Below are 16822 nucleotides of genomic sequence, written 5' to 3' on the forward strand. Positions count from 1 at the left end.
TCGGAGAAGAGGCTTTTGCCACCTGGTGACTTCCCTGAACATTCTAGCAGCGCTTCCCAGGGAGGGCTGCTGGGCAAGCCTAAAGGCCACTTTCTTCAGAGCCCGGAAGCTAGACTGGTTTTTCACTTACTGGCTGGGTGACCTGGCACCGCTTCCTTCGCCTTCCTGAGTCTCTGCTACAATGAGAATGGCCCTCCCTACCACCATCCGCAGAGGCAGGCAGGGGCGAGGGACTCGCTGGAACAACAGACTCGCCTCACTTCTCTGAGTGAGTTTACCGCGCAAGTAAAGAGCGTGGCTCAGCAGACGTGCACCCTCCCTCAGAGTTCGTCAACAGGAGACCTGAAGCCCAGATCAGAAACACCAGTTGAAACGGAAGCTTCTTTACACACGTGGAGGGTGGGCAGGGAAAGTGTTAAATATTTGTCACCAAAGATACAAAACTTACTAGGAGCTGCACAGCCTGAGGTTACCAGGTGAGGGGAAGCCAGGCTGCCAGCTGCTGTTCTTCAGGGGGACCTGCTTCTCCTTGAGGTGCCCCCCCCCCTCTGTCCCCAGAGCCTGAGCCTCCAAACCAGCTCCCAGGCCCCTCTTGGCTGGGAAGCTGAACTCACACAGGTGCCGGTGCCGGCATAAGCCATGGGGGGGCCCCTCTGTCCTGTGTGCCTAGAAGGCAGGGTGGCAGCTGCCCCCTGGCTTCTGAGACTACAGTGCTCGCCCACACTGACCCTCTAGCAGGGGCGGGCTGTGGGTCCCAGTTCACAGATGTGGAGACCGAGGCGGGAGGTGAAGCGGCCCGCCCGGGAGTCCACAGCCCTGTTGCCCATGAGCATGTCAGAGTCTGGCAACCTGAGGAGTGGACTGGCTTGTCACCCAGTGGGCTGGCGCAGGGCAGCCACTGGAGACCCAGGGGGATTTGGGGCACAGAGCCAGACAAGCCTCGCCCCAAAGCCCTGGCACAGCCAATGGGCTCTCTGCCTGGAGTGGGGTGACATGGCGACGTCAGCGAGAAACTCCTAGGAGCCAGGCCCTGGGTCACATGCTTTTCGCCTGTGCGACCTGGGGGCGGGGAGGGCCATGGTGCCGGCTGGCAGGGTCTGGGGCCAGTTGGGCCTGCTTTCTTGGCAGGGCTTCCAGGCCCCACATGTGGCCGGGATTGCCGCCAGGTGTGTCCTGGTGTCCTGGAGACTCGGCGAGGGCTGACCCAAGTGGCCCCACCCTCCACCCCAAGGCCTCCAGCCCTTGGGACTGTGGTCCAAAAGCCCAGCCCTCCCTGTATGACCTTGGCTTTGCCAACTGTGAAATAGGGGGCACCTCTTCCCTTTTCCCTGAGCATCCCTGAGCGTCTCAGGGTGAGAGGCCTCTTCTGTGGGTTCCAGGCCAGTTGGGGCAGGTGTCCAGCACAGGCAGGGCTTCTGCCAAGGTCACTCGTGCCAAGCCATGCCCACTCCAGGCGGAGGGGCAGGCAGTACACAAGAAGGCTGGGCTTGGCCACCTGGCTCTGCCTAGGAGGCTACTGAGACGCCTCTCCACCCCCAGGGCCCCCGCCACCCGCCTGCCCTGTTTATACTTGGCTTCTGCAGGAGCTAAGCCAGACCCGCCTGGGATATGGGCGCGGGGGCCGAGCAGCACAGGACAGCCGGAGCCCTGGCACCCCCTCCCTCCCTTTTCCATTTAACAGAATCAGACCCGGTGGCTTAGATGTGGCTGGCTCTGGTCCAGATGGCCTGTGTCCTCAGTCCAGGCACCGGGCAGGTTACTTCGGCCTCTCGGCCATCACAACAGTCAGTGGACCCTCCCGAAGAGCTGCTGGACCCCAGTCTTGTGCATGGTGAAGAGTGAGGCTCCCCGACATGATGAATGAGGGGAGACATCTGTCCCGTGGGGCCAACTGGCTGCGGGGGAGAGGCCAGGGGGAGACTGAGGGACATCACGGGATGGGGTGGGTCAAGTCGGTGGCAGGGAGTGAACAGGGCCCCGAAGGTCGAATTCGACTACACCTGGGTCCTGGAGGTCTCACAGAAGGCTGGGTTCTGGCTGTTCTTCCACAACGGGACTGCGGAGCAAGGCTGGCCTCCCCGACTGGTGCCCTTTGAGCCAGCCAGGCTGGAGCGTCCCACAGGCCCTCCACCGAGTCCCCCACCCAGCCCTTCATCCGGCAATGCAGGCCCTGGGCTCCCCCCAGGCTCCCCTCTCAGATCAGGGGAGTGGAGGCCTGGGCAATGACTGGCTAGGGCCCTACAGTGAGGCTGCACCCGGGCCCTTGGAGCGGGCACGGGGTAAGGAGGAGACAGCCCCAGATGGAGGAGTCCGCCGAGTTTAGAAACATCTCACTGACCCCAGTGCTGAGGGCCCCTCTCAGAGTGCTGGCCAGGGCCCTCGAGGCCACCGAGCAAGAGCTGGGAAGAAACTAAAACTACTGGTGACCATGCCTATGGAGGGCCTCTGCTCCACCCCCACCCCCTCAGGACTCAAAAGAGACCCTCCTTGGGAAAGAGGTGGCTGTAAAAAGGCTCCTTCCAGCTGCTTCCATGGGGGACTAGCAGGCAGGGAGCCAGGAGCCGTGGCAGGGTCATGGGGCTCCCCGCTGCCCGCCCAGACCTTTGGGGGGAGGCCGTGGCTGGAAAGCAGCCCTGGGAGCGCCAAGAGCTCCTGGAGGCAGACAGGACTTGGCAGAACTGCCGGGAGGAGCCCTCTCCCCGGCAGGAGGGCAGGCCCACCCGCAGGACGCAGGGCCGAGCGCAGGGGCCCAGCTGTACGGAAGCTGAGGCGCTCCCACTTTTCATTCACATTTGCCAATACATTCCTCCCAGCAAGTCACCTCTTTCTGCCACAAAGTTCCAATGTGCCACATCTACGAGGAGTTTGGGCTCACACTCCTCTGACTTGGAGGGGGGCCCTGACTGCTTAACTTTGTTCCAGCGTTCCTTACCTAAAGGGCCCCCCCCAGGCCTCCCCTCCCTTTCCCACCCTCCACCCCCAGGCCTACCCTTCCTCCCCCCACCCCCAGGCCTCCCCTTCCTTCCCCACCCCCCACAGTCCTCCCCTTCCTTCCCCACCCCCCAAAGGCCTCCCCTTCCTCCCCACCCCCCACAGTCCTCCTCCCCCCCCCCCCCCCCCCCCCCCCCCGTGGGGCTCCAGAGCTGCCCTTGGTTCTGGGAAGGGAGCGGCTGCAGACAGCACTGCCTGGCTCACCGAAGGTCTGGGCACGTGGCTGAAGGCACAGGTGGACCAGATGTCCTGGCAAGGACACAGGGGTGTCTCAGCCCCTCCCCCCAGCCCGGGACACAGCTCAGGCCTCTCTGGGTGCCCACAGTGCCTCACACAGGCCCGCACAGGGCGGGATGGTGGGCTCATTTCCCAGGCCACCCTGTCCCCGTGTGGGGCCTCAGTCCTCCGTCTGGCTTGGCCTGGCCAGACACAGGCAGGGCCTCTGCAGCTCCCTCGCGCCCAGAGAGGCCCTGGCTGTCCTGGTGTGGCCGCCATCACAGCCCCCTGCTCCTGCGGCAGGCAGGGCACCCATCCTGAGCTCCCCCCTGCCAGCCCCGCCCCTGCGGGCGTCCTGGGCCAGGAGATGGCATCTCTCCGTCCACTCCTCAGGGCCAGCCGGGCGGGAGCCTGGCCATGAGCGCTGGCTCTGTTGCTGACCCTGTGCGGCCTTGGCCAGTGACGGCTGTCCCCCGACCTCACGTCTCCTTCTAGTTCTCACCGAGGATACTTTTTCCATGGAGGTTTAGAGTAGAAGGGAGGGCAGGGGATGTGAGAGAGACACATGGGCTTGTTGCCTCCTGCACTCGCCCCGACGGGGGTGGGAGAGAACCTAAAACCCAGGTACATGCCCTTGATCAGGAATTAAACCCGATGCTCCAACCACTGAGCCACCAGCCAGGGCCAGACCTCATTTCTCCACGTGCACGAGAGGGTGAGCAGGCGTCCCTGCGTTGACTCCAGGTTTGCCTGCTGTTTGATCAGTCTCCCCCACTTGGAGCCCATCCTAGACCAGGGGGGAGGAAGGGGAGGCCTGGGCGGAGGCGAAGGGACTAGGCCAGTGGTCGGCAAACTCATTAGTCAACAGAGCCAAATACAACAGTACAACGATCGAAATTTCTTTTGAGAGCCAAATATTTTAAACTTAAACTATATAGGTAGGTACATTGTTATTAACTTAATGAGGGTACTCCTAAGCTGGCCTTTGCTAAAAACGTCCTCAATCTAATTGAGGTACGTTCGCTGAGGTCGACCCCTTCCAACTCTCCCATCCACACTCGTCTTGTATACTTGTTTCGTCTATCTCCTTTCCGAAAACCGGCTTCTGCGCATGGGCCACGAAGTTTCAATCGCACATTACGTGCGCGCCCAAATGTGGTATTTTGTGGAAGAGCCACACTCAAGGGGCCAAAGAGCCGCATGTGGCTCGAGAGCCGCAGTTTGCCAACCACTGGACTAGGCAAAGCTCCCCGAGCCGCTCCGAGAAGGGGCAGCACCATGGCTTCCAGCCCAAGGCCTGCTTCTCGGAGGCGGCCCTTCCTGGCAGCAAGTGCCAGGTACCCAGCTCCCAGCACCCGAGAGCAGCGCTCTAGGAGAGGCAGGGCTCACTGGGGGGTGAGGATGGTGCTCTCACGGGCTGCGTGACCGTGTGCAGCTCTGAGAACAGACTAGAAAGCACCCAGTTGTCCACGTTGAGTGAATGTGCGCTGTGAACCGTCTCCATGACGCTGTTACAAGGGCACCCAGCACGGCGCTGTGGAAGGCGCAAGGCCGGCCGGTTGGGGAGCCCAGTGTGGGGTACCGGGGCGGCTCAGGCCGGCTCGCTCCAGTCGGTGCTCCAGGTGGGCATGAGTGCTCCCTGACACGGGATGGGCGACAGGGCCACTGCCACCCAGAGCACTCAGGCGGGTTGTGCAGGCGGTTCTAGCCGCCACCACCCCATCCCAGGCAGGGGGGTGGGGGGCCCAGGCTGCTCCACCCTCGCCCGAGCCTGTGGACGCCCTGCCTAGGACCAGGCGGCAGGCCCGCGGTCCCGAGTCACAGCGACTCCACAGCGTTCACAGGAACCACCTGTTTGTTTATTGGGGGTAGTTTACATGCAAGACCCGCCTCCAGACCAGCTCTGCTGGGCACTGACCGACACCACACACTCCTCTTCCCATGGTCCCGCAAGCCTGAGCCTCACACGAGCGCGAACTGTAGGCGTCAATGTCCGTCCCTTTCTCTAGGACAGCCCGGAGGCCAGGGCAGCAGCGGCTCTGGGGACCGCGGTGGCGCTACAGGGAGAGGGGCAGCACAGGGCATCTGCCGGCTGGCCCTGTCTGGGTGAATGGAGAGGAGCGAGTCCTGACGGGAGGTGGCGAGGCTCACGGTGGGTGGCCCGAGGCCAGGAGAGCACGGCACCTCTGCGGCGCTTTTCCCCAGTGGGTCCACAGCATCCTGGAACCTTCTGGAAGGCTGGGCTGGACTGAGTGAGAAGCATTGTGTGTGTGGAGGCGAACTGGGGGTGTCGGCAGGAAGGTAGAGGAGGAGCGGGAGTGTGGACTGAGCCCTGCCCCGGCCTCCCAGCCGGGGACCTGAGTGACAGCACGCCCACCCCAGGCCCCTGGCTGGGACCCCGGGTGAGGAAGGGCAGGGCAGGGCAGCGAGCCCAGGCAGGCCTCGGACAGGCAGCCCCTCACCGACACTGAGGCTGACAGGCGGGAGGCTGGCCCAGGCAGCACCAGCCCTTTACGAAGCCCTGTCCTGTCCGGCATGCTGTGCTGGCCCCTCTGCTCGGGCCGGGCCCCGGGCCGCACGGGCTGCTGCCCACCGGCCGGAGGGAGCAGCTGGTCTTCACATCTCGGCACAATGAACACAGAAAAGGTCCCACACACCCCAGGGAAAAATTGTGACAAAATAAATATTTTAACCTGTAACCAGGTACAATTAGTGTTGACAAGGACTCCCAGGAATAACTTAGTGTAACTGAGCACATAGTGTCTGACCTCTGACCTGGTGGGGCTGGCGGTGCGAGGGTCCCCTCCCCTCTCTGGGGGGCCCCGCCAGCCTCCTCCCAGGCCCCCTGCCCCAAGCAGGGGCCTGAGGGCTGTGGTCCCCAGGAAGGGGTCCAGAAGCTGTGAGGGCGCAGGAGGGCAGAGCAGCCCCTCGAGGCGCCCGGCCTGTTCCCGCTTCCTGTGGGGCCTCGAGTGAGGCCACCCCAGCCTCGAGGTAGGCAGGCTGCCCTGGACATGCTGTGTGAGCCGGAGGGGTGGCTCCAGGCTGGGGCTGGTGACTGCTCTGCTGGGCCAGCGCCTTCCTGCTGCCCACCAGAGCCCACCACCCGCTGCCCGCTGCAGGGGGCGCTCTGGCCTGCGGAGTGAGGGCTGCGCCTCCCAAGGCAGGTGTGTGCCTCCTCTCCCTCAGCCCCTCAGCAAGACAGGAGGCTGGCTCTGCTCTGAGGACGCGGGTGGCGCTGTGGCTCCCGCAGGAGTGGCCCCAAGCCCCCGGCTCGGGCCAGGATGCATTGGGGCTGCTGGGCACAACTGCCACCAGCCAGCGGACTTCCGGCGTGTGGCCTCCAGGCTGGCCTCGGAGCTCTCCCTCCGGACAAGGAGAGGTGCGTGCCACCGCCGGGTGCAGGGGTGAGTGCAGCCAGAGATGCAGGGCTGGAAGCTGCGGCCGAGCTCCCCGTGCTTCCTGGGTATCCTGAGGACTGGAGTGGCGAGTCCCCTGCTGGTCCTGCCAGACGCCCCCGGCCTGGCCCCAAAGCCTTCTTTCTGGAGGAGGCTGCAGCGGTGCCACACTGGGCATGGGCTCTGGGGGGCACGCCTCGCTTCCCACCAGGAAGGTTCCCGTGGGTGTTCAGCGTGGCCCGGGCTGGTCCGAGCCTGCAGCACGTCTCCACCTGCAGCCCAGGCGGGAAAGGCTGCCGCCCTGGGTTGAGGACACACAGTGGCCTGGCCATGTCTGACCCGAGCACCTGGGCAGTGCACGCCGGACACTGACCTGCGCCCGGGCGCTGAGCTGCTGCGCCGCAGCTCCGTGCTCGGCGTGGGTCAGGCTCTGTGCGCCTCACCCAGGGCCGGAGACACCCAGAGAGGACTCGGCCCCAGGCTGTTAGCTGCTGGGTTGGCTGGGAGAGAATACACATCGTGGCTGGGGTCTGGGGAGGGAGGTCAGGATGTCAGAACAGCCTGTGGAGAGGCTGGGGCCGTGCCAGGAGCTAGCGGGAGCCTGGTGCTGCTCTGGCCCTGCAGGCCTCTGGGTCTGCCAGCCTGGCCCAGCTGTCTGGAGGAGGGGCCTGGAGGCAGGGCAGAGGCTGCCAAGGCCAGGCCAAAGCCCCAAGCATGGCATGCTCACACACCCACAAACTTGCCCAAGCTAGCAGCGTGACACCTCCCGTGCCACCCCCCAGATGAGCACTGCGTGAGGGAAGCACACAGTGGGGCTGCAGCGGAGGGCAATTCCACAGGAGCTAAGCAGGTGCCGGTGCCCACTGTCCAGTGGCCTGGGCTGCCCTCCCCATACCCTTGGCTCCCCCGGCCAGCAGAGTGTGGGCCGTGTGGGCGCCTTGGTCTGGGCTCGCTGCTGAGTGATGAAAGCGACCGGAGGAGAGACAGCCCCAGTGTCTGCTCAGGAGCCAGTCCCCAGGGCACTGACTGGCCCGAGGCTGGGCCCTGCCACCTGGCCCTCCGGGAGGAGACCGGTGGGGGAGCCTGTGGTGGGAGCGTGGGGGGCGGTTAGGGGCCCGCTGGCTGCAGCTGTCCCACCTCCCCAGAGAGGCTGTCCTGACTAGCGGGAGGCCTGGGAGCAAACACAGTGGCATTTCCATGGAGACAGCAGCGCAGGACTGAGGACTGAGGGGGCTGGGGACGGGAGGAGACAGGTGACCTGCCATCTGGGAGCCAACCCACAGACCAGCTCACAGGGCGAAGAGGGCGTCCTCGGAGCGCGTGGGCTTCCTCCGGCTGGAGGGGTTGGCGGCTGGGCTGGGCGCCTCCGCTGGGGGCGAGGGCAGGTTGGGAACCATTTCAGCAGCTCTGGCCCTTTCTTCAAGGAATTTATCAAACTCTGCAAACAAAACCAGGGCGGGAGCCAGGATTGGTGGGGGCTCAAACAGCCACGCCTGCACCACAGAGCCCACTCCCTCGTGCCCCTGGGTCAGGGTCACTGCCTGGGAGGGAGCAGAGTGAGGGGCCCACAGCCAGAGCCAGGGGGCTGTGCTGCCTGGGAACCCCCCTGATTACCCTGCAGGGCGGGGGTGGGGCGAGGTTGACAATTCAAATTTCTCCCTCCCAGCTGCCCCTGTCCCACTCTTCAGACCAGCCCTGGAGGCAGGGCAGGGAGCTGGCAGTGGTCCTACCGGGAGCTGGCAGGCCCCCGTCCCGCCCCCAGGAGCAGGGCTCTAAGCCTGCAGAGGTCTGAGCAGGGGTCCGTGAGGGAGGGAGCAGCACAGGGAAAGGCTGGTGGGCCCAATGGGAGGTCCAGGAGGCAAGATGGGAGGGGAGAGGAACAGGGGGAGGGGAGGGAGACAGGGGGAGGGGAGGGGGGCAGGGGGAGGGGAGGGAGACAGGGGGAGGGGAGGGAGACGGGGGGAGGGGAGGGGGGCAGGGGGAGGGGAGGGAGACGGGGGGAGGGGACGTGCTGGGAACTTCCCCACAGGACCCTGTCACTGCCCCGAGAAGGGAGGCCATGGGCACCAGGCCCGCGTGCCCTGTGCTGCCTCTGCGGGTTGAGCGTGACGGGTGGGCGCCATGCTGGCTGGGACGGTTCTGTGACCGTCCCCCATCAGCACGAGGTCTGGATGAAGAGACAAAAAGCTCTGGTCCCAGAGGCCCGGCCTAGGCCAGGCACCAGGAAGTGCTCCAGAGTGAAGGCTCCAAGGTGGTGGGGTGCAGGCCCTGTGCACCCCGGCCCCGGGGGGTAAGCTGCCAAGCAGCTGGCCAGGCCATACCTTCGCTGGTGACGCCCTCCTCCAGGTCGTCGCCCTTCTGCGGGAGGAGCAGAGCACAGGTCAGCCCCAGCAGGCTCCGGCTCCCACTGCGCCGCCCCCGCCGCCCCACTGCCCCCACTGTCCCAGCATCGCTTCCTACTTCCTGTCCCCAGGGTTCTGTGACAGCAAAGTACTGCTCATCTTGGAGAAACAGAAACTTTGTTTTTAAAAAGCAAAAATATGAACCACTTGAGTAGGTTCTAGGTTTTGACCCTTCAGTAGGGCCCAAAAGAAAAATCCAGAAAAAGGTGCAAGCTGGCTCTCGGGCCGCACTGCGTGCGTGCAGGCCAGGAAGGCCTCCGTCCCCAGCGCCGGGACCCTCAGCGGCTCTCCACGCAGCTCAGGGCTCTGGGAAGTTGCTGCCCATGGGGCCACGTGAGGGCGGGAAGCGGCACAGCCATGAAGCCACGGCGCAGGGCCCGGCACTAGGCAGTGGTGGGCAGGAGAGCCCTGAGGCGCTGTGACCTCTTAACAATGAGAGTGGTCAGACTTGCTTCTGTTTGGAGGACATGGTGGCCACTTGGAACTCACTATGCAGACAGAAGGGAGGAGAGGAGAGCTGGCGGGGAGTGGGTGGGGAATGGATGGCGGGAGACGCCTCTGGCTCTGCCGCTGCCCTGCCTCCAGTCCTGCTGGAGAGCGCTCCTCCGCCCCTGGGTCCCCCTGTGAGCTGAGGGCTTCTGGGAGAAAAGCTATTTCATTTCTGGGCGCCCCCTGGGGTAGATATGATGAGGCATTTTCTTCCTCCGTGGCAAGGCACCTGGGCGGCGGAGTGTCTTTGGGACACCTGGCCTCCGGGGAGGTGACCCGGCGCATGGGAAGCCCAGTCTCAGGTCTCCATCCCCCATGCGAGGGACCACACCATGGCCTGCAGCCAGCGGGCGACCAAGGCCCCCACGTGGAGGTGGCTAGGAGCAAGAGATGAGGTGTCTCCAGGTCTGGGAAAGGATCCAGCCAGCCCCCGCCCATGGCCTTGGGCAGCCACTTCCCTGCCACAGAGCATTTCTGCATCAGTCTTCCGCCAACACCCTCCACCCGCCTCCTAGAGGCTGCGGAGAGTGAAGGTGCTCTGTGAGGAAGGGGCGGGCGGGCGGGCTCCTTCCTCAGGACTGGCGGCACATCCTCATCGTCCTGCCCTGTCTCTGGGGCAGGCGTTCTCTTGGGTGCAAGACACCAGGAGATACTAGCGCAGGGAGGCAACAGTGCATTTTTCTTTTTTAAATCCTCACCTGAGGATCTGTTTTATTGATTTTAGAGAGAGGGGAAGGGAGAGAGAGAGAGAGAAACATCGATTGGTTGTCTCTCATATGCACCCCCTCTGGGGATTGAACCTGCAACCTAGGCATATGCCCTGACTGGGAATTGAACCAGCAACTCTTCGGTGCCCGGGAGGATGCTCCAACCAACTGAGACCCACCAGCCAGGGTGACAGTGGATTTAAAATGAAAACAGCCCTGGCTTGTGTGCTCAGTGGTTAGATCATTGCCCCATGCACTGATTCCTGGTCAAGGGCATGTACCTGGGTTGCAGGATAGATCGGCCCAGGACAGGGCTCATGCCGGAGGCGATTGATCAATGTGTCTCTCTCACATTGATGTTCTCTGTCAATCTTCCTCCCTCCCACTCTTTAAAAATCAATGGAAAAAGTACCCTCGGGTGAGGTTTAAAAAAACAACAACAAAAAACAAACAAACAAAAACAACACCCCATTCATCTGTGTGTATATGTCACAATTAAAAGAAATGAAAACCAAAAAACAAACCCTCAAAAACAGAAAATCCCACAAAAAAACAAGCAGAAAATAAAAAAACAGAACTCAAGCGCACAAACCTGAACGAAAAGTATCTGGGGAGAGCGCAGGGGTGTTTTGGAGCCAGCGAGGGCCAGCTGAGGGCCAGCTCTGCCAGGGCCGGCGGCCGAGGCCACAGGAGTGGAGGACATGCCAGCTGTGAGGCTCTGGTGGTGGCAGGAGCCACCCCTGCCCCTCCTCCCTCCTCCCTCCTCCCCCCCTGCCTCCAGAGCAGCCCCTGGGGTTGTCCCTGGGCCTGTCTTTGCCACACCCCACACTTGAAAGAGAAAAGTGGAGTCTCACCAGGTCAGTCCTGAGCCACACCTCAATGTCGTCCATGACAGAGGGCTGCGCAACGGGGATCTATGGAGCGGCAAGCAGCGGGCAGCAGCCGCACAGCCAGGGAGGGGAGACAGAACACCAAAGTAAATCATCAACACCCCAATGACCCCCACGCACAGCAAAGAAAACCCACCAGCGCAGCAGGCATGGGCAGCGAGGCAGCCGTGCAAGGCAGGCAGGGAAGCAGTGAGGAGCAGGTCTAAGAGCGGGGGGGGGGGGGGGGGGGGGACGGACGGAGGGGCAGTACATCCTTGACATGGAGAACTCTTTGACTGTGGTGCCAGGCCTCATGACACGGCCTCTCGGTCAGGCTCAAAGCACCCGCTAGTCTCAGGCACGCTGCCCTGCAGGCTGACTTTGAACTCCTCGGATATGACAACTGGAGGAGCACCGTCTGCTCGAGGAGCCACCATGGGCCTGGTGCACTGGGGAGGCCTAATGGCAGTCTGTCCCGAGCAGGGGCAGTGCCAGTCAGCGCTGCAGCCGCCCTGGGAGCCCGGGTGCGCCGCTCACTCGTGTCTCACGCTGTGTGGGCACATCCTAGGGGAGGGAGCCCGGGCCGGCGGCCTGTAGGAGGCAGGCACCTTCCACCCCCAACAGAAACCAGAGCAGAGGCTTTGAGGACCGGAGGGCCGTGGGCTCTAGTCCCCTGTGTGTCTTCAGAGACCACTAGGTCTGAATGCGGCGCTTCCCTCGGCCCCACCCTTCCTCCAGCTTCCCAGGGCTGGCGCACTCCCTGTCAGAGAGGTCAGAGGTCTGGGAAGTGGTGGTGGGGGGGCGGGGGGGGGGGACGGGACAGTGCCCCCCCCCCCCCCCCCCAGCAAACGGACGCACCTCCTGGGTGCCTTGCAGTGTCCACTCAGGGCCACCAGCCCAAGGCCTTGGGGGCTGGGTTCTGAAAAACACATTTGGCTACAACAATTTAAGGGGCTGTCAGCTAGAACATCCTAAGTAAGTAACCGTAGCCTTGTCCCTCTAGAGGTTGCGTTAATGAAACGTGGGCGCCCAGCCTAGACGACCGAGTTCACGGACCTGCCTTCCCCACTAGTACCTCCCAGTGGCTCGCTCACAAGCCCCCTACTTCTAGGAAAACTGCAGCATTGAGTCTACAGCTGGCTTCACCCCCATGTCACAATCTTGGCTAAGAATAAAGTTAAAATGAGCAGTAAGAGGACTGCTCAGCAGTTGCCAAATCTACACAATGACATGAACTCAACTAACGAGCACAAAGACCCTATCGCCCAACCTGCCCCAATGTGACAAGCCACTCCCAGGGCAGAAGCCCGCCACCGGCAGGCGGGCAGTGGGTGAGGGGGCTGAAGCCGCACGGAGCAGGGGTCTGACTTGGCCGCGTCCTGCACACACTCCTCAGCGAGCGGAGACCCTCGCTCTGCTGAGCCACAGGCCCAGCGTGGGCAGTGCACGCACACTTCCATAAAGGCTCAAGCCAACCTTGATCAGATGAGGAAGGCTCGCCATTTTCATTTTATTCTTTGACTTACTAAGGACTTAAGAATGTTGGAATGAAAAAATATCAAGTTCAAATCATCCTGAAATGACTCCTAGGGACAAAGGACATGTGCTCTCCCTCGAGGGCCCTGTGCCCAAGGCTGCAGGCACCCCCGCCCCCCAAAGCACAGGCATGAGCTGCGATCCCGCAGCCTGCAGAGGGCTCCGCCCTGACGTGTTTCCCTGACAAAGCGACTTCTCTCATCTTGGTGCTCCTCCGTTGGAAGGCCAGGCCCCGGGGAGATGCGCCACCAGGTGCCCAGGACTAACACTTGAAAAGGCAGCCGCCTCTTTGCAAGGAACCCCAGCTACAGCTGCGGGAGTGAGGCTGGCTCCACGGACACGCTTTCCAACGTGGCACAGAAGCCCGAAAAGCCACTGAGGCGATCGGGGCCTTAAACCGTTAGACTGTGATTATAATTAAATTATTGTTGTTACTGTTCAAAAGCAAGTCCCTCGGGCTGGGCGTCACGCTCCAGGTTTTCTTCTTTGAGGATGGACCCTGAGAACGAGCATGCTCAGAAAACACTGACAGGAGACGCACAACCCTGAAAGCCCGAGGCTGGGTCCCAGGAACACTCCTGCCCTCTCCCGATGCCTCCATTGCGCTACGGAGAGGTGGCCTCCAGGCGAGGCCCCGGGCTGAGGCGCCCTGGGCACGGGAAGGGGGGGCGCCCAGCTCACTGCTGCAGACCCTCCGCTTCCCTAAGGAGCCTCGTGCTTGCCTGGAGAGGCCGGGGCCTGGACAGTTCTGGCCTCAGTTTCCTCCTCTGTGAAACAGGCTGAGGTCACGATTCCGAACCCTTAACTGCCAGGTGACGTGTCGGTTTTGGAATTCTGAAGCCTCTGAGGAGCCGTCCAGAAGCCGCGCAGCTGCGGCCTTCAGAGGTACCGGCGGCCCCGGGACCAGAGGCGCCATCTCACCCAACTGGACTCACTCTGATGGCAGCGCCGAGTCTCTGGAGAGGCACGTGCGGGCCTGACCGGAGGCGCAAAGGAAGAGAATGTCCAGGGGAAGCCAGTGCGGACGCCCAGCAGCCTGGGGTTGCCGCGGGGAAAGCTCCCTGGGGAGGTGCCAGGAGGCTCCCACGAGGACCCTCAGGCGGAGCTGACTTGCACGCCTCCGAGACTGAGCAGATCGCTTCTGCCCGTACTGAGCAGGAGTCAGGGTTGAAGTCATCATTACAGATGCATAAATCCATCTTTTCAATAAACTATCAGTTGTTAAAAAAGTCAGACAGACAGAAACCCAGGGACGTCAGAAATGACTGGCGCGGGCTCCTCAGTATGAAGGCACTTGGCCTCTAGGGGGTGCGGGCCAGCAGCCCCGCGGATATAAATGTAGAGGTTCACTTGCTCTGGTTGGACAAAACCCCTTAAATCAGCACCTTGAGTATCACACAGTGATGTCCCTTCTAATACCGTGGGTGCTGCCTCTGACGAAGCCTGTGCCTGCTCTACACCAGGGCCTGGAGCTGAGGGAGGACGTGGAGCTCCGCCCAGGCTGACGGAAGGGCGAGAGGCCAGGGCTGGCCCAGCTGAGCCCTGGGACTGGGGCTCTGTCCTGCCGTGGTTTAGCATCTTCTTGGGGAATTATCCAGTCAAAGGCTGGCCCAAGGGGTTGGAAGAAGAGTGTGAGTTGGAGGAGGTAGACAGAAAGGGGAAAAGAGACGTGAAGAGAGAAAGATAAAAGAAGTTACTTGGGCAGCACCCTCCAATAAAGACCAGGGCTAGAGCTGACCCCGCCGAGGACAGATGGCCAGGCTGGCTTGGCAGAGGCAATGGCCTGTCCTCGGAACCCAACAGAAACTGGCAGGCGGGTGCCAGTGGCACATCCTGGCCGCAGAGGTGGTGGGCGGTCTGCTGCCAGCGGGCCCTCACCTGGCTGCAGGCAGGCAGCTCTGCTGAGGCAGCAGTGGGTGGCCTGTGCACAGGGAAGAGGCTGTCCTGGGCTCAGTGCTCTTGGGACGTCGGGCTGGCTGTGCCTGGGGTCCTGCGGGCCTGAGTAGCCGCCCCACCCCCCAAACCTGGGCTTTGGCAGCAGCAGACCTTCCCACTAACCTACTTCCGTTCTCGTGACAGACTCACTCACAGCAGAGAGCTGCTGGCTGCCCAGCGTGCGGGAAACTCCCTCTCGGGTCACAGGCTGGGGGGACAGCACGCGCGTTCTCAGGGTTTTCTTCAACTGCTGATGAGCCTGGGGTGGCTGACTTTGGTGCTGAAGTCCCAGGAGCCAGGGTCTGCCCCCCACAGCCCCAGCCCACAGGGGAGCAACTGTCTGACTTCCCATGCAACAGGCACAGTTCTGCAGCCCAGCTGTGCTCTTTGCAGAGAAGTGAGACCTCCTCCCGACGGGCTCCCCGCACCCGCCGTGAGGAGTGGCCTACGAGCCTTCGGTCGCACTCAGCAGCACAAAAAGCTTCCAAGTAAAGAATCTGTACCTGGGAGTGTGGGCAGACTCAGGGCGCTGCACTACGGGAAGTAAGGCAAAGCAGTTAATGTGCGTCGTTTAAAAGGAAAACACTGCAGGCAGGCAGGGAGGCCAGTTAGCTGTTAGCTGGGCTTGCTTCCGGGGACGGAGCTCCGGGAGGGGACAGGGTGGCTGCGATGGCCTGTGTGGCAGAGGCAGGCACCACCACCAGCTGCCGAGGCCACGCTCAGGGTGACTTTTGGGGGGCAGTGTCCTTTTCCTGGCAGGGTTTAAAAGGCACAAGGACACATGCCTGGATCCTTCCCATTTGGACAACGGAGTGGACATGGTCTCCAGGGGTCCTGCTCTACAGCCACCCACACATGGGCCAGGGCCCCAGCCTGCCCCTGAAGAAGCAAATGAGGGGCTCAGGCAGCCCCTCTCTCTAAGATGGGCTGTGAGGTCTGCAGAAACAGAGCGAGGAGAGGGCTGGGCCCCACCTGAGCATGGCATGCAGGGTTGCCTGCTCCAGCCAGGTGGCAGGCAGACACCCTCGAATGCTGCCCTGCCTGAACACCCGCCCCTGGCCACAGCCTGGCACGGTCCCAGGCCACAGTCTTCCCTGTGTGCACCCGGTGCTGCACTCCAGCTGCAGGGAGAGGCCCAGGATCCTGCCTGCCTCGCCTCGCTCTCTCGCACCCTGCCTGCTCGGCGTGTGGGTGCAGATCTTGTTGAGGGCTGTGGCTTCCCACGGTGAATGGTCACTCCCAGCAGGACAAGCAGCCAGGATGAGGTCACCTTCTCCACGCACTGGGCGCAGGGCCACCCGGTCAGGGGAGGGAAGAGAGACCCACCTGGCCAGGGGAGGCACGAGCCCCGCCCAGTCCTGAGCCCCAACTGCATGTGTGCCGCTAACCCCGGCTGGCTTTGCTTCTTCTCTCCTGCTCCGTGTGTCTGTCTGTCAGAGGCCGCAGAGCCTCTGGGGTGCAGTGGGCACAAACCCTGACCCTATGGAGCACAGCGGAGCCAGCGTCTAGCGCTGCCCTCACAGGCTGGGGCTTTACCAGCTGGTCAGAGGCTTGGAGTCTGTTCTCTTAGAAGCAAAAGCCAGTGACCACTCACCCTGAGAGGGAATACTGCTGAGCGCCCCAGAGACAGTAAAAGGAGGGAAGGGCCCTTCCCCCTGGAGACGGTCCTGACCCCAAAGGCCTGGGCCGGGACCTCAGCAGAAACCAGAGGAGGCTGGGCCTGTGCTTAGGGAGACTGGACAGACAGGAGACGCTTTGGCACCCAGCTGGAAAGGGAGAGTGGCCTGTGCTGTCTGACTCACAGGGCTCAGCGGGGACATAGGTAAGCGCTGGGGGACACGGCGCTCTGCTCAGCTAGTGGCCGCTCACCATTCCTTGGGTCACGAGCCAGCTGTCTATGGGCTCCAGGTCAGCGTCCCCACCTTTAACTCTCTCCTGGACGGAGGACAGGAAAGTCCCAGAAAGAAAAGTCACAGCGAGACCCACAACCAAGAAGCAACAGCACATCCCACGGGACGGAGGCCGCTCGGAGTGATCACGTGTCATGTCAGGCCCTGGCCCAGGGGCCTCCCCACCACGCCCCCCACCTACCTGTGAAGAGGTTAGTAAAGTAAGCCAGCCCTCCAGGGCTGCCCCCTGTGCCGCCTTTCCCAGGCACCGGGCGGCCTCCAGGAGCCACAGACCACCCGGGGCTGCTGCTCCCAGGGAGGGCTCCCAGGCGGCAAGGGGCAGCTTACCGAAGAACCAGCCTTTACAAATCATTCCTACTTTTTTCTAACTTA

The 16822-nt window shown here is 62.7% G+C and overlaps 1 protein-coding gene across 4 annotated transcripts in view; it reads right to left on the reverse strand.

Moving 5' to 3' along the window:
* Positions 1-5044: 5044 nt before the first annotated feature.
* Positions 5045-16822, reverse strand: part of TOM1L2 (target of myb1 like 2 membrane trafficking protein) — a 139832-nt gene continuing 128054 nt past the window's right edge. For 2 of the 4 annotated variants that reach the window (XM_070395061.1, XM_070395058.1), the window contains 4 exons: positions 16410-16475; positions 11055-11114; positions 8924-8960; positions 5045-8040 (listed from right to left, as the gene is read on the reverse strand). In XM_070395061.1, the coding sequence (XP_070251162.1) occupies positions 7892-8040; positions 8924-8960; positions 11055-11114; positions 16410-16475 (312 nt within the window). In that variant the 3' untranslated portion in view covers positions 5045-7891. The remainder of the gene's footprint in view (positions 8041-8923; positions 8961-11054; positions 11115-16409; positions 16476-16822) is intronic. The other 2 variants (XM_070395059.1, XM_070395060.1) reach the window with 2 other exon arrangements.

The sequence above is a fragment of the Myotis yumanensis genome, unplaced genomic scaffold (genome assembly GCF_028538775.1).
Source record: "Myotis yumanensis isolate MYYU_CA2020_CCGP unplaced genomic scaffold, mMyoYum1.0.hap1 SCAF_16, whole genome shotgun sequence".
Taxonomy (NCBI): Eukaryota; Metazoa; Chordata; class Mammalia; order Chiroptera; family Vespertilionidae; genus Myotis; species Myotis yumanensis.